General features: G+C 39.6%; 1 protein-coding gene across 2 annotated transcripts in view; it reads left to right on the top strand.

Moving 5' to 3' along the window:
- Positions 1-3,400, top strand: part of USP15 (ubiquitin specific peptidase 15) — a 117,545-nt gene extending 114,145 nt beyond the window's left edge. For both annotated transcript variants that reach the window (XM_040343928.1, XM_040343929.1), the window contains one exon: positions 1,477-3,400. In XM_040343928.1, the coding sequence (XP_040199862.1) occupies positions 1,477-1,662 (186 nt within the window). In that variant the 3' untranslated portion in view covers positions 1,663-3,400. The remainder of the gene's footprint in view (positions 1-1,476) is intronic.
- Positions 3,401-21,700: the final 18,300 nt, after the last annotated feature.

The following is a 21,700-nucleotide window of genomic DNA, read 5'->3' on the forward strand; positions in this document are numbered from 1 at the left end:
TTTGTGCCATTACAGAACACGTGCAGAAAAACTGATGTCTTTGCACCACAATGTGAACAAGGCCTGAAAGAGACCAAGCAGCATTCATCATGCAGACCAGATTTTATATTATTTGGCTGGGCAGCCTCTGCTCATATAAGTCATCTGGTACAGGGAAAGTGCAGATCGAACAGCTGAGCATCAAACAATGTAAAAGTGTGGGGTAGAGAGCTTCCATTTGAGGAGGATTTTCCTCCTGGCATAGTTGGATGTGTAGAATAACAGTAGTTTAGCATGTTTCGAAATGGGAAGTCATAAAGTCTTAACAAAAGGATCCAGGGTCAAGGATACCTTTTAGTGCCCTAGTCAATCTGAATGTGATTTGATTCCAATAAACAAAAACCTTTGGCAGTTCCACACCATGTGATAAAAATTGCCGTTGGTATTCTGACAGTGATGTTTTAGCTGTCACTTTGCTTTGCATCATTATTAGCGTGCTAATAGGAAATGCACTTCATAAAAGTCTAGAATGTCATTTCAAGCAACCTTTCTGTAATACCGTCATGTTTTGTTTTACACACAGAAGACAACCTTGAAAAAAAAATACTATTTGAATAAAGATCTTGGCCCGGATTCACAAACAGCGGTGCATATTTATGCCGCTGTAGCGTATCTTTACGCTACGCCGACGCAGCGCAGAGAGGCAAGCACTGGATTCACAAAGCCAGTGCTGCCAAATCTGCGCTGGGTTTCCTAGGCGTAAGCCGGCGTATGTGGAAGTGGGCGTGAGCCATGCAAATGAGGTGTGACCCCATGCAAATGATGGGCTGAGTCTCAGACAGATACATATAATGAACGGCGCATGCGCCGTCCCGTGGACGCATCGCAGTGCGCATGCTCAAAATCACGTCGGATCTACTCCCTAAGATACGACGGATCACTGCCTATGTAACCTACGCCTGTGAACGTAACCTACGCCTAGTCATATTCACGTCCTACGTAAAATACGTCGGCTTGTGTTCCCTGGTGCAGCCCTTTGCATGGATGCTGCTGAGTTACACCTCCTTTTATGGGGCATAACTTTACGCCGGACGTATGACTTTACGCGCACTGCGTCGGACGGACGGACGGACGTGAATCGGCGTATCTCCCTCTTTTGCATGTGTGAATAGAAAATCAATGGGAGCGCCAAATACGTCCAGCGTAAATATGCGCCCACTCTAAGCCGTAGGCAAGTTACGTTGGTCGGATGAAGCCTATTTTCAGGCGTATCTTAGTTTTGTGGGCACGGCGCACAGATACGATGGCGCATATTTGCACTTACGCGGTGTATCTCAAGATACGTTGGCGCAAGTGCTTTGTGATTCCGGGCCCATCTGTATTAATTAATTATACAGTTTTTATTTCTGCCAATTGTCAAATTTTTGGGATTTGGAATACAGCTTTGTACCAAGGTCCTCCCTAATGCACACATGCTCTGCTTTTTTGTTTTTACAGTCCAAAGCGGCATATGTACTCTTCTATCAGAGGCAGGATACCATCAGTGGGACAGGCTTCTTTCCTTTGGACAGAGAAGTAAAGCAAGGTGCTTCAGCTGCTACTGGGATTCCAGTGGAGAGTGACGAGGAGTCAAATGACCATGAACATGACATAGAGAATGAAAACTGTATGCATACAAATTAAAAATAGGCCTGTGATTACATACATAGGAATAGGAATCACCAATAATAATCCTGAGATATCTGCCAAAAATATCTTTTTTTTTCTGTTCTAATAAAAAAGGGGAATATCGGCTGGCAGAATGTAAACTGTTTGTCTATCTGTTCTATTTATTGTATAGTGTTCCTTAAAAGGGCAATGCAGTGAATACCGTGACTGATGAGTCTATTCAGTTTAGACTTTCATTTGCAAGCTAAGTGTATTCAAGACATTTTTTTTTCTGCTCCCTTTTTTTTTTTAACGTAATGCTGTTAACCTATATAACTTAAATCCTCAGCAGTTTAGCTGTCTGTATCTTGCTTGTATTGAAAGCTGAAACACAGGATATAAGACTCTAAAGAACCTACTGGGCTCCTGAGGATAAAACAGTAATAGATACTGTGTGATCAGTTGCTCAGTTTTTTCCAAACTCAAATTATCATAATCTTATGACAAAAAGTATGCTTGAATCACTCCATAATCAATGCAAACCACTTAACATCTTAATCATTTTACTGAGGGAAATAAAGGTGTTTTAGCCTTTTAATATACAGTTTTCAATTTTTGAAATCTCTCTCAGTTTACTAGATGCTGTGTAATGGATTTGATTTTTCATAATGTGTCAAATAAGTTTTGATTGAATGTATATTTACCTTGTCACTCGTAGGATTCCTGTTCTGTTTGCTGAAAACTGGTGCATTCTTATTATCTTCTGTAAGTCAAGCGTTTTAACGTTTGTGTTGTAAAAGTTCCCCCCTTCAAAATATTTTATCGGGGAGCTCTGAGCTCCCTAGTTACACTGTACATGTAATACAGAAAAAATATATAATGGCACCCAGTGCCTGTGACGATGACTGTGGACTAATCTTAAACCATAGGATGTTATTTTTATTTCATTTTCCTTTTTAATATGTTTGATTTTATTCAAGGTAGGTCTGTGAAATTTTGTGTGCTCCCTTTTAAAAGTCACCATGGCCTTACAACTCATCTCAAAGGGGTAAATTGTTCTAAAACTAGGAAAAGTGACATTTGCATGTTCAGTTATCAGAACCTGTACTGTGTATATTGCATACAAGCCTTGGATTTCATGTTGGCTAACTGCATTCAAGGGTCCAGGATGCCAAAAAGAGAAAACAAAAACAAAAAAAAAACATCGAACATTTTGTAAAATGAATTATTTGCTGCTTTACCTGTGATCTTGTTAAAGAATGTATTGTTGATTTGTATACTGCCTATGACAGGAACTCTGTACATTTTGGGACGCGCTTTACATATCTACTACCTGAGGAATTTCTTTACTGTCCCAACAGAGGAAAAAAAATAGTATAGCGTTCTTCATTTGAACCAATGTAATAAAAATACAATAGGTTTTAAATTGTGTATTGTAAATAAAAGTTCACTCTGTGAGTGCACATTTTGGTAAATTATTTTATTTATACATTAGCATTACAAATATAAATGCATATCACCAGGAGAAATGAGGGTATGGCTTTGCTTTATGTCTCGGTATTAAGGCTGATGTGATGTATCCTGGTATTTTAAAGCTGCTTTTTTGTTTATTTTGTTTTGTTTTATTTTTTTATTTTTTTTATTGTCAAATGTTTACCTTCTGCATGACGGAGGTAACAGGTTTGTCTGCACTTTAAGTTCACTTGAGTTTACATTTAAATTGTGCATGATTTATTTATTTATATAAACTTAAATAAAGTTGTTGAAGGCCTTATGTAGTGTGTGGTCTGTCTTATATTCATAAAAGCTGGAACTGGTTGTATATAGCTGTTCTGTTCAATACATTTTCTGTTTGATCCATACATTTGGATTAATGACTACTTAAATCAGAACTACAGCATTTAGACCACCGTCACCCTGCATCCACCTGTAGACCCCCAATCTTTAAAAAAAAAAAAAAAAAAATATATATATATATATATATATATATATATATATATATATATATATATATATATATATATATATATATATTTTCTGTGGTCTTAGCTGCCAGCTGGTGACATCATGGGAGCTTCCTCCTCTGGCCATGGAGGGGGATCGGCATCAATCCAGATCTGAACACAGCTCTGTCCAGCAGTATTGTGAGCTTGTGTGATGACCTCCCCCCAGGGGGCATGTAGACAGCAGTCTGTGTTCACAGGCAATGGACAACCAAGAAGCACCCTGGCACTGGACCGAGTAGAAAGTTGGAAGCAGTTCTGTAGCAATATGCATCTTTCTTTTTTTTTTGTCACACCACTTCACGCCAATGCACTTTCACACCCTTCCTCCCAGGCCAATTTTCAGCTTTCAGCACTGTTGTACTTTGCAATTGTCCTTCACTTTCACACAACACACTGCCCATATGAAAGTTTTATCATTTTTTTCACACAGAGCTTTCTTTTGGTGGTATTTATTCACCATTTTTTTTTTTCTAAATAAACCAAATAAGACTGAAAAGCTTAAGAAATGCATGCGTTTCTGTTTCAAAAATGTTGCAAATCAATAATCTTACTTCATAAATGTAGGCCAAATTGTATTCTGCTACATTTCATTGGTGAAAATAACCCAAATCGGTGTTAAATATTTGGTCTGTTGGAAAGTTATAGAGTCCGCAAACTATGGTAAATATTGGGGTTATTCCGATACTGAGCAGTTGCGCGAGTACTTCTACTCGCGCAAATGCTCCCGATGCTTCACCGATACTTTTTTCCGGAGAGCAGGTGGAGAGGGGGGCAGAGAGCGGGCGGAGAGCTGCTGCCGCTGTCCAGTCCCCAAAGAGAAAGCCAAGCCCCCCCCCCCCCCGCCGCCACTGCCATCTAGTTGATCAGCGCGGGAAACATTACAGATTTCATTTGAATAGCTGTGTGTTCCCCCGCCACGCCTCGTCATATATAGCCCTCCCCCTTGTCCGGGCACTTCGATAGACTGATCACCAATCTCAGGATTGGCTTTCTCTTTGGGGACAAGGCTGCATTTGTGGATAATGCTGCATTTGGGGACACATGGCTGCATTTGGGGACACATGGACACATTTTAAAAAAAGGATCGGTAATCGGTATCGGCGAGTACATGAAAAGAAGTATCGGTACTTGTACTCGATCCTAAAAAAGTGGTATCGGGACAACCCTAGTAAATATATTTGAAAATTGATCGATACTGATGTACTTACAGCCTGTCTCATTACTTGAGGCCTGAAAATGACAGGACAGTACAAATATATCCCAAATGATCCCTTTGTGGAAAAGCAGACAGTCCAAAGTATTTTGTAAAAGGTATGGTGAGTTTTTTTTTTTTTAAGTTGTAATTTTTTTTTCACAATTTCATTTATGTTTTTACATACTGTCACCTGCACAGTAGAGCATCATCATATAACTGGTGTGACAGTGATCAGGGATATTTTTTTTTTCTTTTTTTTACACATTGCTTATACCAGTGAATTTTACTTTTATAAGCAACAGTTTTTACTAAATGAAATAGATACATTTGGTGTGTATTATTGTGATTGGCTATAGCTAATCACATGGTCAGGCTGTGATTGGGCCCTGTCTGTACCATGTGATCACTTTGACCAATCACAGCTAGCAACACAATTGTTAACAATGAATGGCTAAATGGTTACTATATCTTCACTTGTGGTATCTTCAGTGTACCATTCACGATCACTCAGCGCTGCACTATTTATTGTATATCATTGTTTACAGTTGGCATGTAATCTGCTCTGATTGTTCACAGTGATCACGTGGTACAAGCAGCAGGCCCGGTACACTGATCTGTCATCAGCTGCCGGTAACAGATAGCGGGGTGTTCGGGAGGACATCATATGACGTCCACCCTGAACGATGAAGGTCCCACCCGGCTGTCATTTGACTATAGGCTGGATGGGAACTGGTTAATATGGTAGTAAATTTGGATACATATTTTTATTTCCTTTTTTTTTATATGGAATAGAAAAAAGTGGAAAAGTTTTTTTCTGTTATTTTTTTTCCCCAGTGGAGATAATTTTCTACAAATACTTACCTTAAAGTATAAGCCTTAAAGTTTGCTGATTAAAATAACACCACATTAGTGCAACATTTTATATATTGTAAATGCTCAAATAGTCGTGCTTATCAATGCAATTAACAATGTGTGAACAAAAATTACGTATCGTGACAAGTTATGAACAATCACAAAAACATGATATAAGTGATGAGTAAAACGTTATAAAAAAGGACAGTTTATGAAGTATTCCACCACCAGATAATTAAGTGAAGAATCGTTCTGTGGTACCCATCACCTTATTAATAGGGGCGCCTACCGGATATTGTGGACCCTCTATCTCTAGTGAGGTCAAACTGGCTTGCTAGTAACCCTCTGTTGGAAGGCAACATGAATTGATTTAATTTCTGGATTTTGTACATATCTGTATATTAATTCCCAACGGTCAGACAAGTTGAGGCTGGCAGTGTCCTGGAGGACAGGATGCCCCCCCAGGTTGGAATTTAACCTGTTAAACCTCCTATATTTACATGATTCTGAAGGCTCCAAGCTGTCTGCGAGATCCCTTTATTACCCCTTCCGCAGACAAAGGGAAGTGCAACTGCCAACATAATTGGCAATGATCAAAGGCCAGCAAGCTGTTGGAGATGATATGGGCAATACTGCCCCCAGAGGCCAAGTATGGTAGGACAGTCAGCATTAAGGACGATGGTCCTGGGAATGCAACGATTGGTCCAAAGGCAAATCGGCTGGCAATGGGGGGGAGTTTGAATGAGGTACGATTGAGGTTCTTTAAATGGGATAGTTTGAATCCGAGAGATCTCTTTTTTTTCCATCTGAGCACAGCCAGTGAGGGTTTACCTAGAAGAAGGGATAAGTATCTTTCATTATTATTATTATTATTGTTATAGACTTTTGAGATATCTGTTAGTATATGATATACCTTTTTTTAAAGGAAATAAATGTAACTTGTTTACTAAGCAAATGCGTCTTTCTTCGTAGCTAGCATTATATCATTAGGCCTAGCATACTCTAGTAGATTAGTCTATCTTCCTATATTCCCAAACTCCCACTAATCGCCTCCAGGATAACTGTTGCAACAACCATAGAAATTGGTATAAAGGAGAAAAGACTCCAATAGTGAGATACCATATGAGCTACTTTATTGAAATGATATAAGAAATGCACTTGCATTCCACAAGTAAAAAGACAGCCTTGGTTAAAAATATTTGTTTGCCAGCAAACAAGTAAAATACCCGCACTTCTGGGATCATGGGGGAAGCCATGATGTCAGCACATGGCTCCGCCTGGCATGTTTCGCACAGGTGACGTGCAGAGCCATCGCATTAAATAGTTGAGTGAAATAGCAAAGCCTCGTTGTGATCCACGGCCATATTTTAATGAAGTCAGAATAACCAAGCCTTACTATGATCTGCAATCTATGTTCATTCGGTACAAGCCTCAATGTAATCTGCAGACATGTGGGTTTGACAGAATCACTATTGGGGACTAACTTTAATAATAATTAGGAGTTAAATAATTTGATAATCACTGGTGGATCACAATGATCAAAAGGCTGTATAATACCAAAGAATCTTGAAATTCAAAACAATTTTCATGGAAAAACAACGGTCCTAGCTAGAAATCCAATATTTAAAAAATAGATGATCACCATCTAGTAATTATAAAAGGGAAAGTTACTCAAAAAGGTTAATACTCTAGCTTAGATATTTCACAGGCTTCATTACATAAAATCAGAGTTTACTGGCATTGTACCATCATTACAATACAAATATGAAAACATTTATTATATTTAATGAGTATTGATCGATGAGTTAACACAAGTATAATTTACCCATAGCAAAGTAGCATAGAAAGAATAATAACTTTCCCTCCACGCTGCCATCCCCATTAATTCTCTTTTTTCTATTTCTTTCTTTTCCTCTTAAGCTGCATACACCGGATCGGTCCATCTGATGAGAACTGTCCGAAGGACCGTTGTCATCGGTTAACCGATGAAGCTGACTGATGGTCTGATGTGCCTACACACCATCAGTTAAAAAAACGATCGTGTCAGAACGCGGTGACGTAAAACACAACGACGTGCAGAAAAAAAACGAAGATCAATGCTTCCAAGCATGCGTCGACTTGATTCTGAGCATGCGTGGGTTTTTAACCGATGCTTTTACATACTAACCACCGGTTTTGACCTATCGGTTATCAGTCCATCGGTAAAATTTTAAAGCAAGTTCTAAATTTTTTTGACCGAAGGATAACTAACTGACCGAGGGGGCCTACACACGATCAGTTTGGACCGATGAAAACGGACCTTCAGTCTGTTTTCATCGGTTTTGACCGATCGTGTGTATGCGGCCTAAAAGTCAGCACACAGACAAAGAAAAGTATACTAAAGAAGGATAAATATAAAAGAGGAAGGGAGAATACTAAAAATAATCGGGTTAAGTGCGATCTATAAAGGCATTAATCTCTAAGACGACATTCAGTCCATAAGGTCTAAGACACTTAAATCTAATTCATCTCAAGTTTGGATATCTCGCGTCGCCTGGAGCCCCCTCTCCAATGTAATTTCAGTTTATGCCTATAAAAGAAAGGTCGGCAGGATTCCTGCTGTGCACTTCTAAGTACAGTAAAACCTTGGATTGCGAGCATAATTCGTTCCAGATGCTTGTAATCCAAAGCACTTATATATCAAAGCAAATTTCCCCATAAGAAATAATGGAAACTCAAATGATTCATTCCACAACCATTTATTAATGGGTCCTTCAGTTTATAGTCCATATAAAAAGATTATAGCAATGTGACCATGTTGTGTAACCATAAAATGTCCATCCACAAGGGGAATAGAAGCAACATCCAGCAGGAGCTACAGAGTATATAAGACAAGAGAGCCACCTCTAAGTGTAGCAATTTGTTGCTAAATGTTGTACCTTCATTAAATGTAACCATATTGCTACACTTGGAGGCGCCTTTCCTCTTTTATACTCAGTTGTGACATGACAATGCTTGTATATCAAGACATTGCTTGTACTGTATATAAAGTAAAAATGTATTTAAAAAATGAGCTTGTCTTTTGGCAAAACACTCTCAAACCAAGGTTTTACTGTATTGTCCAGAGAATGGGCGACCATTGATTTTGCCAATTAATTAATTGAGCCTTACCTGTAGGGGGCGTATTGTTCCCCCAATGTACTGAAACCCACATGGGCATGTAAGTAAATAAACTATGTATGAGGCTGAGTAGGTAATAAAATAATTAATTGAACATTTCTGTGCTGTACTATTTGATATGAATGTTTTAGTCCTAATCTCATTAATAGAGCGCACTGAACATCTTTTACATTTATAATACCCTCAGATTCAGAAAAAACATAGGCTTATTTGTGGGGGGGGGGGGATCATATACATTAAGAGCCAATCTACCTTTAGGGGGAGGGACACCTCTGTAGACCATCTGTGGACCTAAAATGCTGTCATTTTTCAGAAAGGGGCCAATGTTTTTGAACACATTTTTTTATTGCAAAATGTTGATTAGAATACGTGGTGTTAGAAGGCAGGGAAAAACTGCTTACCTCCTTCACTGCCCTAGGTCTATCAGTTAATAACTGATTCCTACCCAAGTTGTTCAACTACAATCTCAGCCAAATTATGGCTGTGTTACCCTTCTCTATGAATCTCCCTGTTAATACTTGGGCTTGAGTTTTATCATCTTCAATTCTAGTGCAATTGTGCCTTGAATGCATGTATTGACTTTTTGGGACAGATTCAAGCCACGATTAGTGGTGGCAACTGTCCATAGGGATGAAAGAATTCAATGGGGATGAAAGGATGCAATTCATTGATGGGTGCATTCAACCTGCTAGTTTTTTTTCCCTTACCTGTTCTAGGAAGGTTTTTCATTCCAATAGACTTGTATGGGAATGTGCATCCTGCTTAATAGTGATATGTGGAGAAGGTTAACTATCTCCTATATAGTTCACGATAAACTTCTAAGGGTGATCTAAATTACATTTTCTGAGGAAAAATGAAAATCTTGTTGGGGAAAAAAGTGTTACAAGTGTTCATGTATACTGAACAAATAGAGCCCAATTACATTTATCTGTTTTAGTGCATTTCAGCATTCATCTTAAAGTCACCCCGAAAGCCTAAAAACCAATAACACACAAGGGGTTGCAGCACACCAGGATGCATGGTAACATACCTTTATGTGTTTTATGGCGCACAGTGTCAGAAGAGATGCTGCACTTCTATTTTTGTGTCCTTTCAAGTGCATTGGGAGCCCATTCCTTTGAATGGGCTTCTTTAACGCAATGCACCAGTATGGCCCATAAGCTTTAGACGCGGCAAGGAACTGGTACCAAACAGAACCTTCCAGGAAGCTGTGGAAATTACCCATGGAAGAAATAATATATGCATTTGGGAACTTATCAATTGTTTCCTGGAAAAATAAGTCGGTAGCGGCAGTTGAGAAAGTTAACCATATGTGGAACCTGTTGCTCCTCTAACAATTTAAAATGTTACAATGCCTTTAACCTCCTTACAGCATCTGAACTGAGTGCAAAGAATGACATCATTTAAAATCACTACACCTTGCTTATCTGAAAAACTAACTGGGGAGTTGAAAGTGATATGTGATAATGAGAATTATGAAATATTGTAGTTTTGAAACCAACAATTAACACCTCCCTTGTAGTCCCTGTATTACCAGTTTAACTGCTGCTGCAACTTAGGAGTAGGCTTCAACTTGGCACTTTTGTTCATGGAACAGATTGTTTACCTACTTCCTACATCGACATATACTATATTGTCAAAAGTATTGGGACACCTGCCTTTACACACACATGAACTTTAATGTCATCCCAGTCTAAAGCTGGATACACATTATACAGATTTCTGTAGATTTGTTCCTTCAGATTTACCAAAACCATATAATATGAGGTCATACCTTAATAGTTTCATTTTGTATGCAATCAGGCAGGCCTTTGCACTGCATGGTTTTGGTAAATCTAAAGGAAATCAAACAAAAGTTGTATAGTGTGTATGGGGTCTTAGTCGGTAGGGTTCAAAATTGAGTTGGCCCAGACTTTGCAGCTATAACAGCTTAAATTCTTCTGGGAAGGCTGTCCACAAGGTTTAGGAGTCTATGGGAATGTTTGACCATTCTTCCAGAAGCACATTTGTGAGGTCAGGCACTGAAGTGGATGAGAAGGCCTGGCTCACTCGAATTCATCCCAACCCGAGTTCTATCTGGATGAGGTCACTTGACTGTGCAGGGCAGTCAAGTACCTACACCTCAAACTCATTCATGTCTTTATGGACCTTGCTTTGTGCTATGGTCCAAATAATTTGGTGGAGGGGGGATTATGGTGTTGGGTTGTCTTTCAGGGGTTGGGCCTGGCTCCTTAGTTCCAGTAAAGGGGACTCTTAAGGCGTCAGCATACCAAGACATTTTGGACAATTTAAGTCAAGTTCCTCCACCTCAAACTCGCTCATTCATGTCTTTATGGACCTTGCTTTGTGCTATGGTCCAGATAATTTGGTGAAGGGGGGATTATGGTGTTGGGTTGTCTTTCAGGGGTTGGGCCTGGCTCCTTAGTTCCAGTAAAGGGGACTCTTAAGGCGTCAGCATACCAAGACATTTTGGACAATTTAATGCACCCAAATGTTGTGGGAACAGTTTGGGGATGTCCCATTCCTGTTCCAACATGACTGCACACCAGTGAACAAAGCACTTGACTGGCCTGCACAGAGTCCTGACCTTAATCCGATAGAACACCTTTAGGATAAATTAAAGTGGAGACTGCAAGCCAGGCCTTCTCATCCACATCAGTGCCTGACCTCACAAATGCACTTCTGGAATAATGGTCAAACATTCCCATGAACACACTCCTAAACCTTGTGGACAACGTTCCCAGAAGATGTATTGGGAACGATCCGATGTCTGTTAACTGTAGTGATTTGGTCTGTTAACTGTAGTGAATGGTATTGTTGTTATTAAAGTTGTTTCTTTATATGATAAATCAGTTGATGTCTTTAGGACAGTGTAAAAAATGTAAGAGGAAGATATTGTGGTCATTACTTTAAGTAGCTTACGGGAGCTAATATAATACTACTGGAAATTTAATTTGCCTACATGTTACATCTTGTCAATTACTTAATTTGTCTTGATGTAATTGAAAATGAAAAGTCAAGCTTTCTAAATGGCGGCAGAGGTTCTTTGATCTCCATAGCAGAATAGTCTAATGTCTGACTACATACTGAAGGAAAGCGCATATATATTTCAGAGTCTTTCTCTCACCATGAAACCATCACTTTTTAAAAATCTATATTTAGACTTTACTATTAAAGTGACATTAAACCAAAAACAAAAAATGTAATATATTAGAGCTTACCAATCCTTAGATGTGGTGGCTGCAATATTTTTCTCCTTTTAAGCTTTTCCCCCTCTGTTTTCACCTGGTTATCTGACCAGTGACACACCACAACTATCAGAGTGTCCCCATTCTGGATCAATGGGTACAGGGGTGCACTTTTGGAAAGCAGCATTGTCACTCTGGGGGGGGGGGGGGTTGGAGTGTTAGATGTATTAGCATATTTAGATACAGTGCCTTGAAAAAGTATTCATACCCCTTGAAATGTTCCACATTTTGTCATGTTACAACCAAAAACTTAAATGTATTTTATGTGATAGACCAACACAAAGCGACCTATAATTGTGAAGTGTAAGGAAAATGAATAAAAAAATGGTTTTAATTTATTTTTACAAATAAATATCTTAAAAGTGTGGAGTGCATTTGTATTCAGCCCCCTTCACTCTGATACCCCTAACTAATGGAACCATTTTCTTTCAGAAGCCACCTAATCGTAAATAGAGTCCACCTGTGTGTAATTTATTCCTGGTATGAATACAGATGTTCTGTGAAGCCCTCAGTGATTTGTTAGAGAACCTTAGTGAACAAACAGCATCATGAAGGCCAAGGAACACACCAGACTGGTCAGGGATGAAGTTGTGGAGAAGTTTAGAGCAGGGTTGGGTTATAAAAAAAATACCCCAAGCTTTGAACATCTCACGGAGCACTGTTCAAACCACCATCTAATAATGGAAAAAGTATGGCACAACTGCAAACCTACAAAGACATGGCCGTCCACTTAAACTGACAGGCTGGGCAAGGAGAGCATTAATCAGAGAAGCAGCCAAGAGGCCAATGGTAACTCTGGAGGAAATGCAGAGATCAACAGCTCAGGTGGGTGAATCTGTCCACTATTAGTCCACTCCCCAAATCTGGCCTTTATGGAAGAATGGCAAGAAGAAAGCCAAAAGCCTCTTTTTTTGCTAGATAGGTGACTTCTGAAGAAAATTGGTTATACTATATTTTAGTTAGGGGTATCAGAGTAAAGGTGGATAACAAACAAATGCACACGACACTTTTCACATATTTAGTTATACAAAAAATTCATAACCATTTATAATTATTCTTCCAATTGACAATTATGTGCCACTTTGTGTTGGTCTATCACAAAAAATCGCAATAAAATACATTTATGTTTTTGGTTGTAACATGACAAAATGTAGAACATTTCAAGGGGTATGAATACTTTTTCAAGGAACTGTATATTGATTCACCACATTATACAATCAGGTGGTCAGACAGTATAGCTGGCTTCTGTGTTCTTCACCTATAGCAGCCCCCTTTCCTGTAAGGCAAGCAGGTCTACTGGTACTCAGTTGCCCCCAGGTCTTATACACATTTCTATAGTACCTGGCCACCAGGTACTTGTGGTTGGTAGAAAGGCAGAGTGATTCATTGACAGAATAGTCAGGGTCAATCCATAGTCAAAAGGCAGGCAGGGTCAGATTTCCAATCCGAGGTCATAAACAGGGGAATCCATACAGCAGAGCAGGACAGACAAACGGAGACCCTGAAGCATGTGTTACAGATGCTATCACAAGCATGAGACTGCAGGCTTGGCTGGCTAAAAACAGGTTTGGTCTCCACCCAGAAACTGGCTACATCAAGTACCTTGCAGGTGGACAGGAATGAGACCAGCAGCTGTCATGGAACAGGAGCATCACTGCAATACAGTATATAATAAAACACACCCTTCTAATTTTATTTACCACTCTGATCTGGCTTGTATATTAACACCTCACCTCCAAAATCCATACATTAAGCCCTTCATCACCATTCTCCAATTGTTTGTGACTCATATACAGTATAACCTCTTCAGCTCCTGATCCCTCTGTGTATGGCTTTTACAGTAAATGTAATGTATCTAGTGTACCATTACCAAGTTTAACTCCCTCAATATCTGCATGTTTCCACAATTCCCCAAAATGTTGTCACAAAAACAGATTACCTTGGGTATCTTCTTTCTGAAATGGGGTAGTTTCCACGTTGTTTGTACTGTCCTGGCATTTTTATTTGCTGTTTTGAAACAGAAAGTAATGGAAACTATCGATTTTTTTTTTTACTTTTTTTTCTTTATCCAGTAAAAAATCTTACCAAAAGTAAGCTCTATCTGTCTGGAAAAAAAAAGATGAAAAAAAAAAATAATAATAATTTGGGTACAGTTGCGTGACCAGGCAATTTTCAGTCACAATATTCCAGCACTGCAAAAATGTCCTGGAAATGAAACATGCTGAAAGTCAACAGTTTTGATGGGGTACATCAATAATATACAAATATTAATGCCCAGTTGAAGACTTAAGCCCCCAGCCAACCGACACTACCTCTGCACAATTTTGACAATGCTCATGTTGTCAGAGCAGTTCAGTTGATTGAAGTACTATGCAGGGAAAGTATCAATCTGCTAAAGACCTGGAGAGGCCTCTATGATTAAGCCCCACATGGGCAAAATGCATTAGGGGGTTCTTCTATTGTGGAGAGCCGAGCTGAAGCCAATCCTCATCATCTTTTACTATTTTAACTTTACAGTCTGCTGATGAGGCCAGGTGCCATTTCCTTGTAGTCTATGAAGACTGCAGCATACATTGTAGTACTAACATTTCTGTTGTCTTGCACTGAATAGAAGTTATGCTGAACCTCCGTGCATCACATATATTTGTTAATGAACCAAGAGTTTGCTTGGCTGCCAAGTAGTTAATGAACATTGTGGGGATGCCCTATACCAGTGGCGGTTCGTCCATAGAGGGAGCGCTGGAGCGCCGCCCCCTCTGGCTCTCGCCCGCCACTGAGTCTAATAACATACATTCATGCATTGCATGAATGGATGTTATTGTTGCCAGCTGCCGCTGGTCTATTCAGATGGCCAGAACTTGAGCGCCGGCCACCTGAATAATGGCAGCTGGTTGGCTGTGCGGAAGTGCCCGCGGCTCTGATAGGCTTTCCGAGTACAGCCCTCGGCTCCCGGATGTCTTATACTCAGAATGTACGGGGGTGCGTTCCTTGGATAAGACTGACGGCCGTCTCAGCCAATCAGGTTCCCCGATTTTGGTTATCGGTAACCTGATTGGCTGAAACGTCACCAAGGCGGGAGAGGACATCGAGGGACGTGGAAGGAGTAAGGTAAGTGCATTTTACAGGGCACAGCGGGGACAAAGGGCACAGTGGCATCAATGGGCACAGTGGTGACAAAGGGCACAGTGGCATCAATGGGCACAGTGGCATCAAAGGGCACAGTGGTGACAATGGGCACAGTGGCAACAATTAAAGGGCACAGTGGTGACAATTGGCACAGTGGCGACATTGACATGCACAGTGGCGACAATTAAAGGGCACAGTGGTGACAATTGGCACAGTGGCGACAATTGAGGGGCACAGTGGCTGCATTTGATGGCATGGTACAGTGGTGACAATTGATGACACAGTTGCTGTGTTTGATGGCATGGCACAGTGGCTGCGTTTGATGGCATGGCACAGTGACTGCGTTTGATGGCATGGCACAGTGACTGTGTTTAATGGCATGGCACAGTGGTGACAATTGATGGCACAGTGACTGCATTTGATGGGCACAGTGAGGCTGCAATTTTTTTCTTTTTTTCGTTTGCGCCCCCCCAAAAATTTTGAGCACCAGCCGCCACTGCCCTATACAGCTGGATTTACAGGTATGTGTTTATATTATTTGAGCCTCCTCTATGTTTAATCCCTTTAGCTTAGTTAATTACTAATTACATATGCCAAGATGTAGGAATCATGTTTTTTTTTTCATTTCTGAGATATTATATAGTTCTTCATTAATTATGGATGGAAGGATCTAATGTGCTGTTATCTGAACATCTTACTATTAAATCATGTATGCTCATCTGCATGCACACAGTTTTGTAGAGTAGAAGTTATTTAGGAATGATAAGCTTAATATATATTCATTGCCTGAGTTATTAGCAGGGTATGGTACTGGAATACAATGAGATTTTATGGCAATGTTGCCATGGGGTTAATTGGGTTAGTATTAAGCTTATATTGTATTTATGTAGGAATATTTTTTAAATCTTTTAAATAAAATGTGAACATTATAATCATTAAAGGTTATTGTGCTTCTATTGCACTCTTTATTCATTTTGTAATAGGGTTTTGGTTTGTTCTCAGGATTTACAGGTCTATACATCACAGTAAGTAGACTGCTTTAACATTGTAAAGGACATCATCCAATCTTTCGGTGCTATTAAAAGTACCATCATTAATAAATTAACCTAACCTCAGGCTGCATCTGAAAAACCTGCCCAAATAAATAACTATGGTATTAATAATAAAAATAAAAAAAAGGGTATTCCCTTCCTGGGAAATTAACCAGTAATCTAAACAAAGTAATAGGAGTCGAGAAGCTACTGCACCCAGCATATAACATTAACCACAAGTATATAGACACACACCAATGTGGAAGTAGTGCAAACTTTGTATGATAGAAGATTAGTAATAGTGCATACATCCACGATACAAACATTTACTATCAGCAAATAAACCCAACAGGCGCCCTGGTGGAGTTGTGCAGATATACCGTAACCTGGTTATATAGTTTTATTTAGCAAAGATACCTCCAGATGAAGCAGCAAAGTTCAGATGCAGGGGTCTCTAGGAGATGATCATAGGCATGACAGCTGTTCTGGCTCTGTGTCAATACTGGGTCAGTGGTAATGTGGATCTCCAACTGGAATTCGACCATCCTGGTATACAGTTTCTTACTGACAAAGTCTGTGGTGTGACACTGGAACTCAGTGTCAGCCTATCTACCTTTGCTTCTCAGTCACTAACAGTTTCTAATCTGTCATGCAACCATACCTCTAGCTAACTATGGGTTTTTGGATGCATAACCTGGCTTTACACTATGCTGTTTACTAAACCTTGGCCAAGCACTAGCTAAAGAATTCCAGCCCAGAATGGTCAGCAGTTAAAGAAGGTAACAGGATCTGCATATAAACTTTTTTCTTTTATACGAGGTTCACCTAATGCAAGGTTACCAACACCCATATACAATAGCATAGACCTGGCTATTTGGCACTGTGCATGTGAAATAATAACGATAGAACAGAGATACTTCTGTCACCTGGCTTCAGATACACATGAAGGTGAAATTAAACTATCAGAACAAAGGAACACTTGCCTAATAGTCTCTGCTTCTGGTCTGGATGAAACACAACAGCAGCAGCTGCTGCACAGATCATGCGGTCCAAATTCTGTCTCTACTTACTGGAAACTCCACTTTTACAGATATCACTGTCCTCTAATCTGGGATTTTGACTCAACTAGCAGAGACATGAAGAGTTTGTCTGTTTCCAACTAATTGTGATAACCACCAAACGGCTATTTCCAAATGCAGACTCTAGAGGGAAGCAGCCCCCCACACATGTATTTCTATAGAACTGCTCTATGGACTATAGTTCTTATATTTCCAAGAAGAGGATTGCTTGAGCAAACAAGTCCTTCTGAGTTACTTTTGCATCTACAATGATTTTTTATGGAAAAGCAAACAAATGCCTGTGTACGCAAGCTCTGAAAAAAAAATATTCTGTTTCCTATAAGATGCAAAGTCTATAGCATGCTGTCATATCTATTGCAATAGTCAGTAAACAGTGGTGGGCTGTGAGCATAGTCTTCCAAATAATAATGCACACTGGAAGAGAGTAAAACATTTTAACAAACTTTTCTGCTGTACCAGTTAAAGCAAACAAGATGCCATTATCAAACTTTTAACAGCAATGTTTCTGGAACCACTTTTTTTAAACATTTAACAGAAAAGGTCCTGGAGCCACTCTTAAACATTTAACAGTAACGGTCCTGTAAAGAGCACAAAATTCCTGCTATTACCTTGGTAAGTAGAACGTTTTGTAGACCACTTAAGTCCTGCTTTAATCTACTGTATTAAGTGTAACAGCAGTGGTGTCAGATCCCTGTCATTGCCACCAATATGTAACAAATGGCAGGTCTGATGTCACCGTGCAACCATCAATACGTGGTGATGACACTCTGCCTCATCCGACACAAAGATTTTCCAGCTCACAGGACCACAATCGTATGTGCCTTTTTTATGTGCTTTTTTGGAAACGCAAACTATACAGTAAACACTCTAACAAGTATGACTATTAAAGAAATGTCTCTAATACCAACTGTCACACAGACAGGGATAATATACAACTTCACAATATAACAGCACTATCCTAGCTGTCCTAACACCCTTTAGAATTCTATTGAAATTGGTGGACCACTCCTGATGACATCAATGAGACAATATGCATTGGACAAAGCCACAAACGTGTAACATTATCCCAGAGAGGCAGCTCACATATTTGTTTAGGAAATGCAGTGTTCCCCACATCAAGTTTGGTTGTGTGTGCTAGAGTGCTGGATCATAACCTTACACCACATGAGTGAATGTTTTATGTTTTAGCCAGCTTTTGCTTTAAGAAAAAGAAAATTATGTTTACATGACCCTAGAGCCAGAAGTGACGTTGAAGTCTCTCCGGTCATCCAAGGGCATAGAGATGAGCGGTGGCCATCTTGTCATGGGAAAACCCTGCTAATACTAGATGATTCCCAGGCTCAGAAATGTTGGCCCAGGAACCACCAGGAAGCTGGGGGGGGGGGCACCTCTCCCGCAAGTGCATGGTGTCCAATTGTGACAAAGCCCAGGGTAGAGAAACATTAGTCCTCTGCTGGAAACCCCTAGGAAAGTTTCTTCAAAATGTTAGCTCTCTGACTATATTCTGTTTGCAGAAATATGTGTGTACAGTAATAGAAGAGTTTCATGTTAATAAAAATGATCCTCTGTGCTGGGGTTTATGCGTGTCTGTGAAATTATTGCTTGTGGCTAATATGTATGCATATGCATATGTATGTAGTATATGTAGTGAATATGTCTGAACTATTTCACCATTTCCTTTTAAGCTGCACCCATTATTTAGCGCAATGTGACTGTGTTCTAAAGTTGAGAGATATAATTAAGGAGCATTTTGTGAGTGCAAGGAATTTGGCATACATGTGTGGTATATCTTGTGTGTAACCTCAGATTAAATTGTATTAAGTAGGGGAATCAGCTAAATGACCAGACATAGGGTAGCTTTAACTTGAACTTTACTAAACAGGTGCAGAGTAGGATTAACCATGCAAAGAAGGTCAAAATTGCAAAAGAAGTCTGCATAGAGTACAGAGCAATGTTAAACTGATTATGAAGCTGTACAAGCACAAGCCCATAAGAGCAATGTCTCTGCACCTCAATAAGGACCCTAGGTGGCAGTACAGCCCAGTCTCATTAAGGCACTGTAGCCACAGATCCCAGAGAATGACCACTATTTCAGTAAACTGTACAGTACATAAACAGCTACATGCACTTTGCCATTTGTGATAGTGTCTGGGTGCACAGATGAACAGCAAGGAATCTCTTAGGGCTGGTCAGCAGCTGGAGGAATCCCAGGGCTTGTACCACAGGCAGCTGGAGATGCAATTGGTAGCAATTTGAGAAGTGCTTTTTGCAGTGCCTGGATCTTCCGTAGAAGTTGTGTGCCATTGGGCTCCTACCCAGCTGCTTGAACTAACAGTGGAGAACCATATATCTGGTTTTAAATCACATGTCCAATCACCTCTGCTTCATCAGGGGCCACCTCTCTGATCTGCAGAGGGAGGGAAGCAGTGAAACTTATATTTGAATCATGGGTGTGTCAAGTAGTCAAGGTGCCTGTGATAACCCAGGAGCTTGTGGAACCCAAGGGATTGTGGAAAAAAGGAACTTGGGTAGTCCACATCCATATCTGAGCGTAATTAGTTAAGGTTCACTTCGCTGCCGAGTCATTTTTTGCATACATGTTTAAAAAATAATTTTAGGCCTGAAGATTACATAAAACCCATCAATTGTATATTTTCTATAAAATGTGGTGGTTCCAGTTCTTCATGTTACATGAAATTAGAGCAACAGTTTAGGAAACACAACATTTCAGTAATACATACATTAGTATTAGTTAATTTTAGGGCACATACACAATAAAAAATTCCCAATTTTTTGGGGTAAAATATAAAAGATGAGGTTGCACTGGGAAAATAAATACCCAGCATGTCAAGCCTTAAAATTGTGTGCGGCCATGAAACTGCGACAAACTTCAGTACCCAATGTGATTTCCCTAGGTGATGCATGCATTTACGTTAATACGTAGGGGGATGTGGTCTCAAAAAACATTTTTGGGGGTGCTTTTAAGTGCTTTGGTATAATTTTTTTACTAAATATTCTCTTTCATCACATAGGGAACGAAAGGTCCCCAATGTGATGATTTTTTGGTGACAGCTTCTCTTTAGCGAGATATCTGGGGTCTTAAGGTGTCCTTTATTCTCAAGCTGTAAAGTTGGGAAGTATACTGTTAGTCACAAACTCAAATGACTAGTTAGTGGCTTGGACGTGGAAATAATTTTTTGTTTTATGATATGGAATAGCTGTACAAAGCCCTCCTGCATTGAAACTGTGTTTGTTTGCTGCCTTGCTAAATAAAAGTGCAGAACAAACCTGCTTGGACTGTTCCTGGGTATCTGTTTTATGTGTTGTTTTCTGCTGTCATCACCAGTGAAGCCTCTCCACCTTAACCTCTTGCCACCCATGTAACGCATATGTGCTGCGGAAAACATGGTGGGCTTTAATGCCCACATGCCACACATATGTGTCCATGGATGGTAGAGCTTTCTGTGCTGTGAGCATGCTTGTTTAAATGGGGTTTGGGGGCCTAGAGTTGCTATGCTGCCTGGGGCCTGGTGTGTGGTCTTAACCTGGCTCTGATACCACCTCTAAAGGGAGAATAGCCTAGATGTGTATCGAAAGATGGATATTACAAGAGTCAGTTCGGATTTATTTTAATCCTTTTGTTTATATACCAACGAATAAAACACTAAAAATGTATAAATGACATTAGACGATGCAGCTACATTGCTTACTGAAAAGCCACCAGAGGGCACTGCTATAATATAATATATCCGTGAAGATAAAAATAAGATTTTCCAACAGTGGGTTATGCTGTAATACAATATAATACACAGATAGTAAGTGATTAGTGTGTACATTGTCTGTTGCTAGCGACACTCGCTTATTAATCATATTTCAAACGGCAGGAATGGGAACAGCGATGTGATAATAACACTTTACAAAAATCACGTTTAATTTTTTTCAATTAACGGGATAATGGGCAACCATAATATTTTTAGATATCATTTTAATTGCTTACAATATATTTGAAGGTCCAGTGAATTATTTTATTAATAATCACTCTTTACACATGGTTCGTCAGTGATTTTAACTAGTGGCTGACTAGCCATATGTGGGTCCACTGTTACCTTCCATGTGAACTTGCTGCTGCAAATTTCTCTGCAAGTCTTCAGCACCTGTTTCTCTGAACCATTGCTGCACTGTTCCCGTTCCATAAGCATGAAGCCAAATAAAGGGTGCCTAACACATATCATTTCATGAACATTTTTATTAAAATTATTATTATTCACAGAATTTTCTTAGCGTTGTCTTGCGTCTTTAAGGCTGGATTCACACCTATGCAGTTTTAGTGCTTTTTGCAGATTTGCACTACAGTCCATCTACCATGGTTTTCTATGGA

Source organism: Rana temporaria, chromosome 3, assembly GCF_905171775.1.
Source record: "Rana temporaria chromosome 3, aRanTem1.1, whole genome shotgun sequence".
Lineage (NCBI taxonomy): Eukaryota > Metazoa > Chordata > Amphibia > Anura > Ranidae > Rana > Rana temporaria.